A 15,815-nucleotide genomic window follows, 5' to 3' on the forward strand; every position below is an offset into this window, starting at 1 on the left:
GCCTGCCCCTCAGTCCTTCCTTCCCGGCAGGAGAGGCAGAGGCCCGGACTCTCCCAGGCCTGAAACGCCTGCTCCAGTGCAAGGAGATTCAAGAAGCGCTTTTTCAGGACCTCGTGCCTGCCTCCCGCCTGCCCGGCTCCCACGCATGAGGACGGCCAGGAGGGCCCTGGGCCAACCTGTGCTGGAGGCCACGACCTTGAGCTGCTGCACCAGGGGGTTCAGCAACTTCCCCGCCTTCAGCTTGCTCTTGCTGGACCTTCTCCGGCGGCCGACTGGAGGTGCCGTGTGGAAGAGACCCAGGTTGGGGGGCAGCGGCTTGCCTAGGCGGCGGTACAGTGCCTCGATCTCCTGCTTCTGCTGACTCTGTAGCTCCGAGATCTCCTTCAGATGCCTGCAGGAGGGAAGGGAAGAGGGAAGCCAGTGGGCATTCTGCTTGATTCCAACACGAGGCCCCTGCAGGAGAGCCCGGGGCTGGCAGGACAGGTGTGAGGAGTGCGGCGGGGAGCCCACAGGGTAGCCTGGGCAGATGGGCCACACACAGGGGACACAGGGGCATTTAAACATCCCTTTCTGTTTACAGCTAAGCCAAGTGGGAGTATCACTGGGGGCCTCTGGCATCAACACACCCAGCAATAGAGAACTGCACAAAGCCCAGCCTAAGGAGAGTCAAGTTTTCTGATATCCAGACTTGTAACATTGCTGTGTTCCTTAGTGGTAGGGGGAGCGGTATGAACAACTTCACACATTTATGCTTACAACACAAACCCTAATCGTGAGCATGGGTGAAGCAACAAATAATCAGTGCTCAGAACTGGAGGGTTGCCTCAGCTTATCAGGCAAATAAGTGTTACTTCCTCCATGTGAGGGAACAGGGCCCAAGAGGCCTCTCAGAGGAGAGGAAGGCTGCACAAGCAAGTCTACAGAAAACATGTTATTATCCAGGGACCCAGGGCTCCAGCCCTGGCCAGTGGAGCTTCCAGCTCAGGTTGACCCCACAAGCAACATCATCCCTGGGAACAGAGTCGAGATGACAGGTCACGTGGGTAGGAAGCTGCCATGACGACTCGGGGAGAATCACTGGTTGTGGGCAAGGGCAGTTTCTAGAACAGTCCAGGAAAGGGCCCGGTGGTCCCTGCTGGCCTTCCTCAGGGAGCATGCAGCTAGGACCAGTGTTGGGGCAGGGGAAGGGGAGAGCGGGGCTGAGGTGAGGGCGGGGCTGGGGCTCTCCGTGCAGAGCCAATAGTGGGAGAGAGGCACGGGCTCCTCCTGCCCACGTCTCCCATCTCTCGGCCCACTCCAAGAGCCCATGGCCACTCCTTCCCAAGGACTCCAGCCTCTCCCCACCTTAGTAACTGTACAGTGGGGCGCTCTTGCCCTGAAGGAGACTTCACGGTGTAGCTGTACCTCAGTGACCCTGACCACAGCAGGGGCAGGTAGAACTTGCAGGGGGAGAGAGCGAGTGTGAGCAAGGCCTGTGTGTGAGGCCAAAGGATGAGGGGAGGTGTGGCCCTCAGAGACCAGGGACCAGGTCTGACGGCAGGGACATCACCTGTACCCTGTCACCCGGCCCAGGCAGCTCAAAGTGCACATGGCAGGACCTGGACTTCAGCTGCCGGACACTTCCCTGACACCATGGCCCGGACCCGACCTGGTCCGCAGGACCTACTTCTCTCGAAGACTCTGCAACTCCTTCCTGATATCAGCATCCTCGATCTCTGAGTCATTGTCACTGCTGATGTAGGAGGACTGGGAGTGGAAGGAGGTCACGCTGATGGTGGGGACCTTCACGCCCATCCTGCTGGGTGTCTCCAGGCCTGGGGAGCCAGCCCGAGAGGACCTGTGCAGGAAGGCAGTGGCCTTCTTCACAAAGTCACTGGCCACACCACCACCGCTGCCAGGCAGGGAGGTGTGCTTCTGCATGGAGGGCCTCCTTCGAGGGCACTCGTCCCCAGAGTCACTGGACATGGGCTCGCCCATGCCGACCTCGATGGAGGAGGCTGTCTGTGCCCGCCGCACAGCCAGCTTCATGTCTGGGCTGTGGGGGGCCTCGTCCAGGTACACGTCAGGTGGGGCTGAGTACCGCAGGCTACTGGGGGAGGCCAGAGTCCACTCATCCTGGGTGCTGACCACTGAGAACCGGCCCACAGTTTTGGCTGGCGAGCTGCCATCCTGCTGCCCTGGCCACTTCTGAGGGGATCCCGAGATCAGAGTGCTGTGTGTCTGGGGGTGGCTCTCCAGGCCACGCTGAGTCAATGTCCCCGGGCAGCTCTGCGTGGACTCGGTCAAGGTTTCCCCAGGGACCCTGCTGGTCCAATCTGTGGGCTCCAGACGTGCAGGGATGGCAGAAGCAGGGGCATCCTTGGGAAACAGTGGAAAGGAAAAGATTCCACACAAACACCATCAGAGAGCAAGCCCGCCAACCCACTGAGCGTCTCACTGGAGAAAACTCCTTACCTGGGGGACACTGGGTACTACGGGCGAATCTGAGGCCACCTGTCCTCCTTCACAGCCCAGCATGCTGCTCAAAGATGATTCTGCTGTAGGAACATCAAAATCATTACTCAGGCTGGTACAGAGAACAAGGGCAGGAATGGCCCAAAAGCAGCCAGTCAGAAGAGAAAGGGAGTGGCACTGAGAAGGTGTGTGTGCAGCCAGGAAAACGAAAACTACTGACATCCTAACCCTGTCACTTCACAGGAGACTCCTTAGAACCCAGAAAAGCAGGGAGACATCAGCCCAACACCACTCAGGTCCCTGAAGACCCCTGCTCCAGACCCTCAGGCACAGCCAGGCCCTCTACATACCTGATGACTATCACCTGTCTCACCTGTCCTCTCTAGACCCCTGACGATGTCACCCTGTCTCACCTGATATCTCTATCACCTGATGGCATCACCTTCTCTCTCCCTGACATGTTCCGATGATAAAAGGGTCTTATGAGGTCCTGGAAAATCAGATCAATAAGGCTAATTCCTAACCCTGCTGCTCCAATGTCTAGGGAAGGTCCCCGTCATCTGAGGCTGTCTCAGTTCCCCATCTACAGGCGATATTTCTGATCAGCCTTCCCAGATTGCTGTGAAGAGTAAACAACAGAAGCAGAAGGACCTCATGTGTGGGAGTCTGGCCTGAGCTGAGACCTGCACACAGCAAGAGAAAGCTGAGGCTGTGCGTTAACCCGAGCTGGACTGACATGCTGTGGGGGGTTGGGGGTGGTGACAGGGGCTGACAGAGCCTCCAGCCAGGCTGGGGGGCTGCCCCCCTCACAGATTCCTGGGAAGACCTAGACCCGTCTGTCATGCAACCCCAACCTTAGGCAACACATGACACTCCTCCCCACGTGCCTGTGGCGGGGATCCTCCAACCTTGCTTTGCACACTTCCAGGGACAGGAGGCTCATTACCAACAGCTCTGACTGCCAGAAAAGTTCACCTCTTCCAAACTAGAATCTGTCTCCTTAGAACTCTCCTATGAGTTTTGTACTCTGGAAGGTTCCAGCACTTGAAGTCACTGATGCTGCAGAAGGAGGCCCATGGTACACATCTCACGGACAGAAGTCAGGAGGTGGAGCAGGCACTCAGGTACAACCTCTCGCCTTCTCCCTTCCCCAGCACACTCCTGCTTCACCCCATGACCCTCATCTTCCCAAGGTAAACATCATATGCTACAGCTTCTGACCCCAATTACAGCTGCCTCACCCCTCTCAAGTGTGGCATCTATAAGAGAATGCCCTGTCCAGGGGTCTAGCCAGAATCCAACGGTCCACTCCCCTTGCTCTGTGAACTGGGGGGCTGTGCCTGCCACTGACACACACCCAGGGTCCCGTTACAAGGTCAGCTGGATCCTTATCTTGCTAATCTCCCAAGGAATTCCAGGCCAAGAAGGAACCAACACCTTAGAAGGTCAGACCAACTCCCTTGGGCTGAAACACAGGTGTTCAGATAATGAAATGAGAACTACAGCGAGAGTTCCTGCAGAGAAGCATAATACCCAGGAGCCACGGAGGAAATCCTGTTTCAGAACTTCACAGATGGCTCCAGCCTGGCAGCTCCCGTGGACCTGCTGGAACTCCCCAGCCCCAGCCCTGTACTCTGTCCAAAATATAAACAGTCATCTTGTAACCTTCTACAGAAATGGAAGCTAGGGGTGCCCACCAGAATGTATTGAGAGCACTGGGGGGCCAGAGAGGCCCTGATAACATCCCAACACGCAGTCAACAGGGCTTTCACCCATTTCCACAGACAGAGGACTTTCTCTCCCTGGAGTGTGAATACATGGTTTGTGCTAGAACTCAGTGGGTTTTAACTAAGGCTTTATCGTGATGAGCTCCTGCCACATCCGGGTCCCATCCAAGATGCTGTGGGGATGAAGGGTAAAGAGGCAGAATGTTTCAGAGTAACGAAGGCTGGTAGCGCCTATGGCTTGTTACCTGTCACCGGCAAGGACGTGGCCTGCTCCAACGTGACATCTAACCCAAGGGCTGTTTCTGACTTTTCCAACTGAAGAAAGAAACAAAAAGGAAAGAGCTGTGAGCCTCACTTGCTAACACCTCTGCAGCAAAACTGCAAATCCTCTCCCCCAGTCCAAAGGCTGGGCTCCTCCTCCCTAGGCCACTCGAGCAAAACACGCACGGGTGGGTCAGGCAGGGGTCCCCGAGAACAGGACGGCCTGGGCTGGGGTAAGGCGGCTCTATATGGCCAGGATGCCTGCTGGCCTGGGTTAGAGTCAGTCCCCGCCCCTGTCCAGACCCCCACCTGGGGACAGTGCCTCTGGGTGAGGTGGTACTCACCGCAGGCTGGGGCAGCAGGGCCAGGTCACCCCCAGAGGCCTCTGTGCGGGGTTCGTCCCCTCTTGGGGGCTCCGGGGTGAAGTCTCGGTCACCTGCCTCCACAGGGGTCCCGGCCAAGGCTGAGGAGGTGGGCACATGCTCCTGGTAGAGCAGAGTCCGCAGCTTCTCATCCAGGCTCTTGATGGTGCTGTCCACGAAGCCCACCCTTGGGGGTGGCCCTTCCCCATCTGACTCCAAGGCTGAGGGCGGCTGAGGGGGGGCGGCAGGTGCCAGCGGGGGGCTGGGAAGTTGGGGAGTGGCCAGGCTGATGGCCCCCACCACAGAGGGGAGTGGAGGAAGGGGCTGGCCCAGGGTGGGCTGAGGGGCCCCGCCAGGGGCACCAGACACAGGGGCCAAAGCCAACAGGGGCTCGCCCCTGGTGCTGGGCTCTCTGGCTGAGCCAGGATCCCCCGGACCTGTGGAGTGGGATGGGGCCTCCAGAGATGGGGCACAAGGCCCTCGGCCTGTGCCAGGGGCCTGTGTAGCAAGCTGGGCATCATGAGTCTCCACTGGTAGCCAGGGGGTCTTATGCTCACTGGCCGGCCCCTGAGGGGTCCCTGGGACCCCTGCCTGCACGGCAGCCCCTGTTGCTGGCTCTGGCTTAGGACTGGCAGCTGGTGGGGCCATGTCTTGGGGCACAGCAGTCACGGGAGGGGATGATGGCACCAAAGGGGATGGTGCACCACCAGGAGGGTCCCTGGGGCCTGCTTGGCTCAAAAGCTGCAGACTGGCCGAGAAGCTGGGCTTTTCCTTCGAAGACAGCTGGTCTTTGGAGAATGCTGGATCTAGAAGAAACAGGAAACATGCCTCTATACTAACCTATTCTGGTCCTATCTACCTGGCACTTCGCTAGCCAAAAAGATGCTTTCTATGAGCTGGCGGTGCCCTACACACCAGTCCTCTCTCCTTTGCTCAGACATGCCAACGTCATGCCTGTGCTGGCCTCTGCCTGAGACATCTTGCACAGGTCTTCCTGCAGCCCCACTTCACACCTCAGGCTATGCACCAGCAGTGTCCCATTCAGCTTCACTAGCACACCCACACCTTCCTTCTGATTTTTCTGTAGCACCAAGCCATCAGGCATAACCCATCACCTGTCTGTCAACTGTCATTCCAGCTCCATAAAAATATGGCTCTGGTCACCCTTGCACTGGTCCATTCCACAAAATTATAAAATCTAAGTAGTGAGCTGTACACACTCTCCTGCCCTGGAGTGAGCAGGAACTTCTGATGAACCAGACACCGTGCTTTGGTAAGATCAGAAGCTCAGACCAGAGAGAGGAGATCAAGATGGAGGAATAGAAGGACACCTTCTACTAGTTCACCTCCCCCTATGAACACTTCAAAAATATACCAAATGTGGAGCAGTTCTCACTAAAATCAAACCAAAGACTGGCAGGAAGACTCTTATACAACCGAGGCAGTAAAGATCCACATGGAGTTGGGTAAGAAGCGAGCAGGTCAGAACTGGCACCCCTAGGAGGGGACACAGTAGAGAGGGATTACAAGGGCTTGGAGATCCTCCCTGGGGAGTGAGCCGTTTGAACACATACTGGGCTATAACAATCCTAGAATTCACTTGTGAAGAGTGTGAACACTCTTGCTTACTCCTAGGAACAAGACAGAGGAAGCAGATTGAAACTGCCTGGGACTCTGGTCAACTGTTCCAACACGTGCCCTAGCCCACACTGAACACCCACTCCGGCACCTCTAGCTCCAGCACAGCTTCCCACTAGGTCAAAGGCTGCTGTCACGGAGGAAAGTGTGCATCTGTGGGAGACAGACCTGGCTCTGACCCAGCCCTGCATCTGAATGGGGTGGGAGCAGCCATTACTAGTGTTCACAGAGGTGGCAAATCAGTCTAGACTGGAGCTCTGCCTGGTGTGCAGGGACAGCATCAGCACACACATCGGCCTACATCAGGCACCACTCAGACACTCTTGCTCCAGCATGGATCTCCACTGGTGCAAAGGTGCCATTGTCGGGAGGGTGAAGAGCACACACTTAGAGGGGAAGGAGGTAGCTCAGACCCCACCCTCAGGGATTCGGCTCCGGACCTCAGGACCAGACACCGCTCCTAAAAGGGCAGTGATGACCACTGAGCTTAGAAGCAGCCCCAGATCATATCTGGCTCTGCCTCCACCCTCTCCATCTCCATCCCCACCTACCACCAAGGTGATACCAGTCAGCGCACTCTGGGGCAAGACATGACCAATGCTCACTTCAGATCCAGCTCTTCCGACAAAGCCACTGGGCAGACAGACTGCACACAGATGCTCCCACACAAGTACAACCCTCCAAAACCAAGACAGGTAACTGTTTCACCTAATTTCATAGAGACAACGTTAAGCAAAATGCAAATACAGAGGAATCTGTTTGAAATGAAAAAATGATGAAAATAAAGAAACCTGAAAAATCAACTAATGAAACAGAGATAAATAATTTACCAGAAAGAGTTCAAGGCATTAGTAAAAAGAATGCTAAATGAACTAAGGAAAAGAATAGATGAACACAGTAAAAATTTTAACAAAGAAGTAGAAAATATAAAAAATAAACAGTCAGAGATGAAGAATACAACAACTGAAATGAAAAACACACTAGAAAGATTTAATAGCAGACTAAGTGATACAGAAGAATGCATAAGAGATCTGGAAGAGAGAATAATGGAAATCATCCAATCAGAAGAGAAAAAGAATATAAAAAAATGAGAACACTTTAAGGGACCTTTAGGACAACATCAAGCATACTAGCATTTGCATTATAGGGGCTCCAGAAGAAAAGAGAGAGAAAAGAGAGAGAAAAGTGTCAAAAATGTATTTGATGAAATTATGGTTGAAAACTTCCTAAACCTGCAGAAGGAAACATATCCAGGTACAGTAAGCAGAGAATGCCCCAAACAAGATTAACTGAAAGAGACACACACCAAAATGTATCATCATTAAAATGGTAAAAGTTAAAGACAAAGAGACAATTTAAAGGCAGCAAGAAAAAAACAGAGTCATATACAAAGGAACACCCATAAATGTATCAGCTGATAGTTCTGCAGAAACTTTGCAGGCCAGAAGGGAATGGCATGACATATTTAAAGTGCTGAAAGGGCAAAATCTACAACCTAGGATACTCTACCCAGCAAGATTATCATTCAGAATTAAAAGAGCAACAAAGAACTTCTCAGATAAGGAAAAACTAAAAGAGTTCATCAATACTTAAACCACCCTAAAAGAAGTCTTAAAAGGTCTTCTCCAAGTGGGAAAAAAAAGGCTACAACAAGATGTAAAAATTTATAGGAAAGGAAAAATCCCACTAGTAAAGGCAAATATATAGTAAAGGCTGTGGATCAGCTGCTTACATAAGTTAGTACAAGATTAAAAGACAAAAATTAGAAAGTCAACCATAACTACAATAAACAGCTAAGGGATAAACATGAAGATGTAAATGTGACATCAAAAACACAAAATGTGGCAACTTCCCTGGCAGTCCAGTGGTTAACACTCCACGCTTCCACTGCAGGGGGCACAGGTTTGATCCCTGGTCATGGAACTACGATCCCGCATGTCGCTCAGCACAGCCAAAAAAAAAAAAAAAAAAAAACACAAAATGTGGGGGAGAGGAGTAAAAAAATGTAGATTTTTTAGACTGTGTTTGAACTTAAATGACTACCAGTTTAAAACAAGTAGATACATAGGTCAACATATATGAAACCCAAGGTAACCACAAATCAAAATCCTACAATAGATACACAAAAGATAGGGAGAAAGTAAGACAAGTGTACCACTAAGGAAAATCATCAAACCACAAGGGAAGAAACTAAAAGAAGAAGAAAAGAATATAGAATGACAAAAACAACCAGAAAACAAGTAACAAAATGGCAGTTAATGTAAGGAAGTAATTACATTACTTCCTTACATTATGTAATTACTATATGTAATTACTTTAAATGTAATTACTTTAAATGTCAATGGACTAAATGTTCCAATCAAAATACATAAAGTGGATGACTGGATAAAAAACAAGACCCACCTATGGGCAAGAGACTCTCTTTAGAGTGAAAGACACACAGACTAAAAGTGAGGAGATGGAAGGAGATATTTCATGGAAATGAAAATGATAAGAAAGCTGGTAGTGATACTCATATCTTACAAATTAGACTTTAGAAGAAACTGTAGAAAAGACAGAGAAGGGCATTATATAATGATATAGTGATCAATACAAAAAGAGAATATAACATTCATTAATATATATGCACCCAATATAGGTGCACCTAAATATGGAAAGCAAATATTAACAGGAGAAATTGACAATAGAATAATAGTAGGAGACTATAACACCCTACTTACATCAAGGGACATATCATATAGAAAGAAAATCAATAAGGAAATAGTGGTCTTAAATGACACATTCGACCAGTTGGCCTTAATAGATACATACAGGACATTCCATCCAAAAACAGCACAATATACATTCTGTTCAAGTGCATGTGAAACATTCTCCAGGATAGATCACAGGCTAGGCCACAACAAGTCTTAACAAATTTAGAAAACAGAAATTACATCAAGCATTTTTTCTGACAACAAAAGTATGAAACTAGGATTCAATTACAGGAAGAAAAATGGAAAAAACAAAAACATATGGAGATTAAACAATACCCTATTATAAAAACAATGGGTCAACGAAGAAATCAAAGAGGAAATCAGAAAACATCTGGAGAAATGAAAATAAAAACACAACTTTCAAAAATCTATGTGACACTGAAAAGTGGTTCTAAGAGGGGAGTTTATAGCAATATAGGCCTACCTCAAAAAGAAAGAAAAATCTCAAATAAATAACCGAATTTACTGTCCAAAGGAATTAAAGAACAAACAAAGCCCAAAGTCAGCAGAAAAAAGAAATAATAAAGATCAGAGAAGAAATGAATAAAACAGAGACCAAAAAACAACACAATAATCAATGAAAACAAGAGATGTTTTTTTTTTTAAAAGACAAACAAAATTGATAAGCCTTTATCCAGGCTCATTAAGAAAAAATGAGAGAGGACTCAAACAAAATAAGAAATAAAGAGGAGAAATTACAACTGATATCACAGAGGTATGAAAAATCATAAGAACAGTTATACAGCAACAAACTGGACAACCTAAAAGTGGATAAAAAATCCTAGAGCCACACAATCTTCTAAGACTGAATCAGAAAGAAATAGACAATCTGAATAGACTGGTCACTAGTAGTGAAATTGAATTCATAATCAAAAAATGCCCAGCAAACAAAGGTCCAGGACAAGATAGATGGCTTCACAGGGAAATTCTATCAAATATATAAAGAAGAGCAAATACCTAGCCTTCTCAAACTATCCCAAAAACTGATGAGGAGAGAACATTCCCAAATTCATTCTACAAGGCCACCATTATCCTGATACCAAACCTAGAAAAATATACTACAAAAGAATTACAGGCCAATAACAAGCATATAAAAAGATGTTCAACATTGCTAACTATTAGAGAAATGCAAATCAAAACTACAGTGAGGTACCACCTTCAAACCAGTCAGAATGGCCATCATTAAAAAGTCTAAAAATAATAAATGCTGGAGAGGATGTAGAGAAAAGAGAACCCTCCTACACTGTTGTTGAGAATGTAAGTTGGTGCAGCCACTATGAAAAACAGTATGGAGGTTCCTCAAAAAGCTAAAAATAGACTTGCCATATGATTCAGCAATCCCACTACAGGGCATATATCCAGACAAAACTATAATTCAAAAAGATACATGCACCCCCTACGTTAATAGCAGCACTATTCACAATAGCTAATACATGGAAACAACCTAAATGTCCATTGACACAATAAATGGACAAAGAAGATGTGGTACAAAAAAAAGGAAGAAGTGGTACAAATATACAATGGAATACTACAGCCATAAAAAAAAGAACAAAATAAGACAGCAGAAGCAAGAACTACAATACTAGAGCCTGTGAAACAAAAACCACACTAACAGAAAGACAGACAAGATGAAAAGGCAGAGAGCTATGTATCGGATGAAGGAACAAGATAAAACCCCAGAAAAACATCTAAGTGAAGTGGAGATAGGGAACCTTCCAGAAAAACAATTCAGAATAATGATAGTGAAGATGATCCAGGACCTCGAAAAGGAATGGAGGCAAAGATTGAGAAGATGCAAGAAATGTTTAACAAAGATCTAGAAGAATTAAAAAACAAACAGAGATGAACAACACAATAATTGAAATGAAAAATACACTAGAAGGAATCAATAGCAGAATAACTGAGGCAGAAGAACGGATAAGCGACCTGGAAGACAGAATGGTGGAATTCACTGCCATGGAACAGAATAAAGAAAAAACAATGAAAAGAAATGAAGACAGCCTAAGAGGCCTCTGGGACAACATTAAAAACAACAATATTCGCATTACAGGGGTCCCAGCAGGAGGGGAGAGAGAGAAAGGACCAGAGGAAATATTTGAAGAGATTATAGTCAAAAACTTCCCTAACATGGGAAAGGAAATGGCCACCCAAGTCCAGGAAGTGCAGAGAGTCCCATACAGGATAAAAGCAAGGAGAAACATGCTGAGACACACAGTAATCAAATTGGCAAAAATCACAGACAAAGAAAAATTATTGAAAGCAGCAAGTGAAAAATGACAAGTAACATACAAGGGAACTCCCATAAAGTTAACAGCAGATTTCTCTGCAGAAACTCTACAAGCCAGAAGGGAGTGGCATGATATACTCAAAGTGATGAAAGGGAAGAAACTACAACCAAGATTACTCTACCCAGCAACGATCTCATTCAGATTTGATGGAGAAATCAAAAGCTTTACAGACAAGCAAAAGCTAAGAGAATTCAGCACCACCAAACCAGCTCTACAACAAATGCTAAAGGAACTTCTCTAAGTGGGAAACACAGAGAAGAAAAGGACCTACAAAAACAAAGCCAAAACAATTAAGAAAATGGTCATAGGAAACATACATATCAATAACTACCTTAAATGTGAATGGAATAAATGCTCCAACCAAAAGACGCAGGCTTGCTGAAACGATACAAAAACAAAACCCATATATATACTGTCTACAAAAGACCCAAATCAGACCCATGGACACATTCAGACTGAAAGTGAGGGGATGGAAAAAGATATTCCATGCAAATGGAAATCAAAAGAAAGCTGGAGTAGCAATACTCATATCAGATAAAATAGACTTTAAAATAAAGAATGTTACAAGAGACAAGGAAGGACACTACATAATAATGAAGGTATCAATCCAAGAAGATATAACAATTATAAATATATATACACTGAACATAGGAGCACCTCAATACGTAGGCAACTGCTAGCAGCTATAAAAGAGGAAATCGACAGTAACACAATAATAGTGGGGGAACTTAACACCTCACTTACACCAATGGACAGATCATCCAAACAGAAAATTAATGAGGAAAAACAAGCTTAAATGACACAACAGACCAGATAGATTTAATTGATATTTATAGGACATTCCATCCAAAACCAGCAGATTACACTTTCTTCTCAAGTGTGCACAGAATATTCTCCAGGATAGATCACATAATGGGTCACAAATCAAGCCTTAGTAAATTTAAGAAAATTGAAATCATATCAAGCATCTTTTCTGACTACAATGCTGTGAGATTAGAAATCAATTATAGGGAAAAAGAACAAAAACCACAAACACATGGAGGCTAAACAATACATTACTAAATAACCAAGAGATCACTGAAGAAATCAAAGAGTAAATCAAAAAATACCTAGAGACAATGAAAACATGATGATCCAAAATCTATGGGATGCAGCAAAAGCAGTTCTAAGAGGAAAATTTATAGCTATACAAGCCTACCTCAAGAAACAAGAAAAATCTCAAACAATGTAACGTTAAACCTGAAGGAACTAGAGAAAGAAGAACAAACAAAACCCAAAGTTAGCAGAAGGAAAGAAATCATAAAGATCAGAGCAGAAATAAATGAAATAGAAACAAGGAAAACAATAGCAAAGATCAATAAAACTAAAAGCTGGTTCTTTGAGAAGATTAACAGCATTGATAAACCATTAGCCAGGCTCATCAAGAAAAAGAGGGAGCAGACTGAAATCTATAAAATTAGAAATGAAAAAGGAGAAGTTACAACAGACACCACAGAAATACAAAGCATCCTAAGGGACTACTACAAGCAACTCTATGCCAATAAAATGGACAACCTGGAAGAAATGGACAAATTCTTAGAAAGGTATAATCTTCCAAGACTGAACCAGGAAGAAATAGAAAATATGAACAGACCAATCACAAGTAATGAAGTTGAAACTGTGATTAAAAATCTTCCAACAAACAAAAGTCCAGGACCAGATGGCTTCACAGGTGAATTCTACCAAAGATTTATAGAAGAGCTAACACCCATCCTTCTCAAACTCTTCCAAAAAATTGCAGAGGAAGGAACACTCCCAAACTCATTCTATGAGGCCACCATCACCCTGATACCAAAACCAGACAAAGATACTACAAAAAAAGAAAACTACAGGCCAATATAACTGATGAATATAGATGCAAAAATCCTCAACAAAATACTAGCAAACAGAATCCAAAAACACATTAAAAGGATCATACCCCATGATCAAGTGGGATTTATCCGAGGGATGCAGGCATTCTTCAATATACGCAAATCAATGTGATACACCATATTAACAAATTGAAAAATAAAAACCATAGGATCATCTCAATAGATGCAGAAAAAGCTTTTGACAAAATTCAACACGCATTTATGATAAAAACTATCCAGAAAGTGGGCATAGAGGGAACCTACCTCAGCATAATAAAGCCATATATGACAAATGCACAGCAAACATCATTCTCATTGGTGAAAAACTGAAAGCATTTCCTCTAAGATCAGGAACAAGACAAAGACGTCCACTCTCACCACTATTATTCAACATAGTTTTGGAAGTCCTACACACGGCTATCAGAGAAGAAAAAGAAATAAAAGGAATACAAATTGGAAAAGAAGAAGTAAAACTGTCACATTTTGCAGGTGCCATGATACTATACACAGAGAATCCTAAAGATGCCACCAGAAAACTACTAGAGCTAATCAATGAATTTGGTAAAGCTGCAGAATACAAAATTAATGCACAGAAATCTCTTGCATTCCTATACACTAATGATGGAAAATATGTAAGAGAAATTAAGGAAACACTCCCATTTACCATTGCAACAAAAAGAATAAAATACCTAGGAATAAACCTACCTGAGGAGACAAAAGATCTGTATGCAGAAAACTATAAGACACTGTTGAAAGAAATTAAAGATGATACCAACAGATGAAGAGATATACCATGTTCTTGGATTGGAAGAATCAATATTGTGAAAATGACTATACTACCAAAAGTAATCTACAGATCCAATGCAATCCTTATCAAATTACCAATGGCATTTTTTACAGAACTGGAACAAAAAATCTTAAAATTTGTATGGAGACACAAAAGGCCCTGAATAGCCAAAGCAGTCTGAGGGAAAAAAACGGAGCTGGAGGATTCAGACTCCCTGACTTCAGACTATCTTACAAAGCTACAGTAATCAAGGAACAGGATAGAAAGCCCAGAGATAAACCCACGCACCTATGGTCAACTAATCTATGACAAAGGAGGCAAAGATATACAATGGAGAAAAGACAGTCTCTTCAATAAGTGGTGCTGGGAAAACTGGACAGGTACATGTAAAAGAAATTAGAACACTCCCTAACACCAAACACAAAAATAAACTCAAAATGGATTAGTGACCTAAATGTAAGACCGGACACTGTACAACTCCTAGAGGAAAACACAGGAAGAACACTCTTTGACATAAATCACAGCAAGATCTTTTTTGATCCACCTCCTAGAGTAATAGAAGTAAAAACAAAAATAAACAAATGGGACCTAATGAAACTTAAAAGCTTTTGCAAAGCAAAGGAAACTACAAACAAGACGAAAAGACAACCCTCAGAATGGGAAAAAATATTTCCAAATGAATCAACGGACAAAGGATTAATCTCCCAAATATATAAACAGCTCATGCAGCTCAATATTAAAAAAAAAAAAACCCAATCCAAAAATGGGCAGAAGACCTAAATAGACATTTCTCCAAAGACGACAAACAGATGGCCAAGAAGCACATGAAAAGCTGCTCAACATCACTGATCATTAGAGAAATGCAAATCAAAACTACAAGGAGGTATCCCCTCACACCAGTTAGAATGGGCATCATCAGAAAATCTACAAACAACAAATGCTGGAGAGGGTGTGGAGAAAAGAGAACCCTCTTGCACTGTTGGTGGGAATGTAAACTGATACAGCCACTATGGAGAACAGTATGGAGGTTCCTTAAAAAACTACAAATAGAATTACCATATGACCCAACAATCCCACTACTGGGCAAATACCCAGAGAAAACCATAATTCAAAAAGACACATGCAGCCCAATGTTCATTGCTGAGCTATTTACAATAGCCAGGACATGGAAGCAACCTAAGTGTCCATCAACAGATGAATGGATAAAGAAGATGTGGCACATATATACAATGGAATATTACTCAGCCATAAAAAGAAACGAAATTGAGTTATTTGTAGTGAGGTGGATGGACCTAGAGTCTGTCATACAGAGTGAAGTCAGAAAGAGAAAAACAAATAACGTATGCTAACACATATATATGGAATCTAATCCAAAAAATAAAAAGGTCATGAAGAACCTAGGGTTAAGACGGGAATAAAGAGACAGACCTACTAGAGAACGGACTTGAGGATATGGGGAGGGGGAAGGGTAAGCTGGGAGAAAGTGAGAGAGTGCCATGGACATATATACACTACCAAACGTAAAATAGATAGCTAGTGGGAAGCAGCCACATCGCACAGGGAGATCAGCTCTGTGGTTTGTGACCACCTAGAGGGGTGCGATAGGGAGGGTGGGAGGGAGGGAGACGCAAGTGGGAAGAGATATGGGAACATATG

At 45.1% G+C, this 15,815-nt stretch overlaps 1 protein-coding gene across 1 annotated transcript in view; it reads right to left on the minus strand.

Annotated features, from left to right (window-relative positions):
• Positions 1–15,815, minus strand: part of WNK2 (WNK lysine deficient protein kinase 2) — a gene marked incomplete at its 3' end in the record, with an annotated part of 156,928 nt that overhangs the window by 37,614 nt on the left and 103,499 nt on the right. The window contains exons 20-24 of the mRNA XM_082842583.1: positions 4,787–5,610; positions 4,427–4,496; positions 2,455–2,537; positions 1,667–2,358; positions 177–391 (exon numbers count right to left, since the gene is read on the minus strand). Coding sequence (XP_082698709.1) covers positions 177–391; positions 1,667–2,358; positions 2,455–2,537; positions 4,427–4,496; positions 4,787–5,610 — 1,884 coding nt within the window. The remainder of the gene's footprint in view (positions 1–176; positions 392–1,666; positions 2,359–2,454; positions 2,538–4,426; positions 4,497–4,786; positions 5,611–15,815) is intronic.

This window comes from Leucopleurus acutus, assembly GCF_964270905.1.
Source record: "Leucopleurus acutus genome assembly, chromosome: 7".
Taxonomy (NCBI): Eukaryota; Metazoa; Chordata; class Mammalia; order Artiodactyla; family Delphinidae; genus Leucopleurus; species Leucopleurus acutus.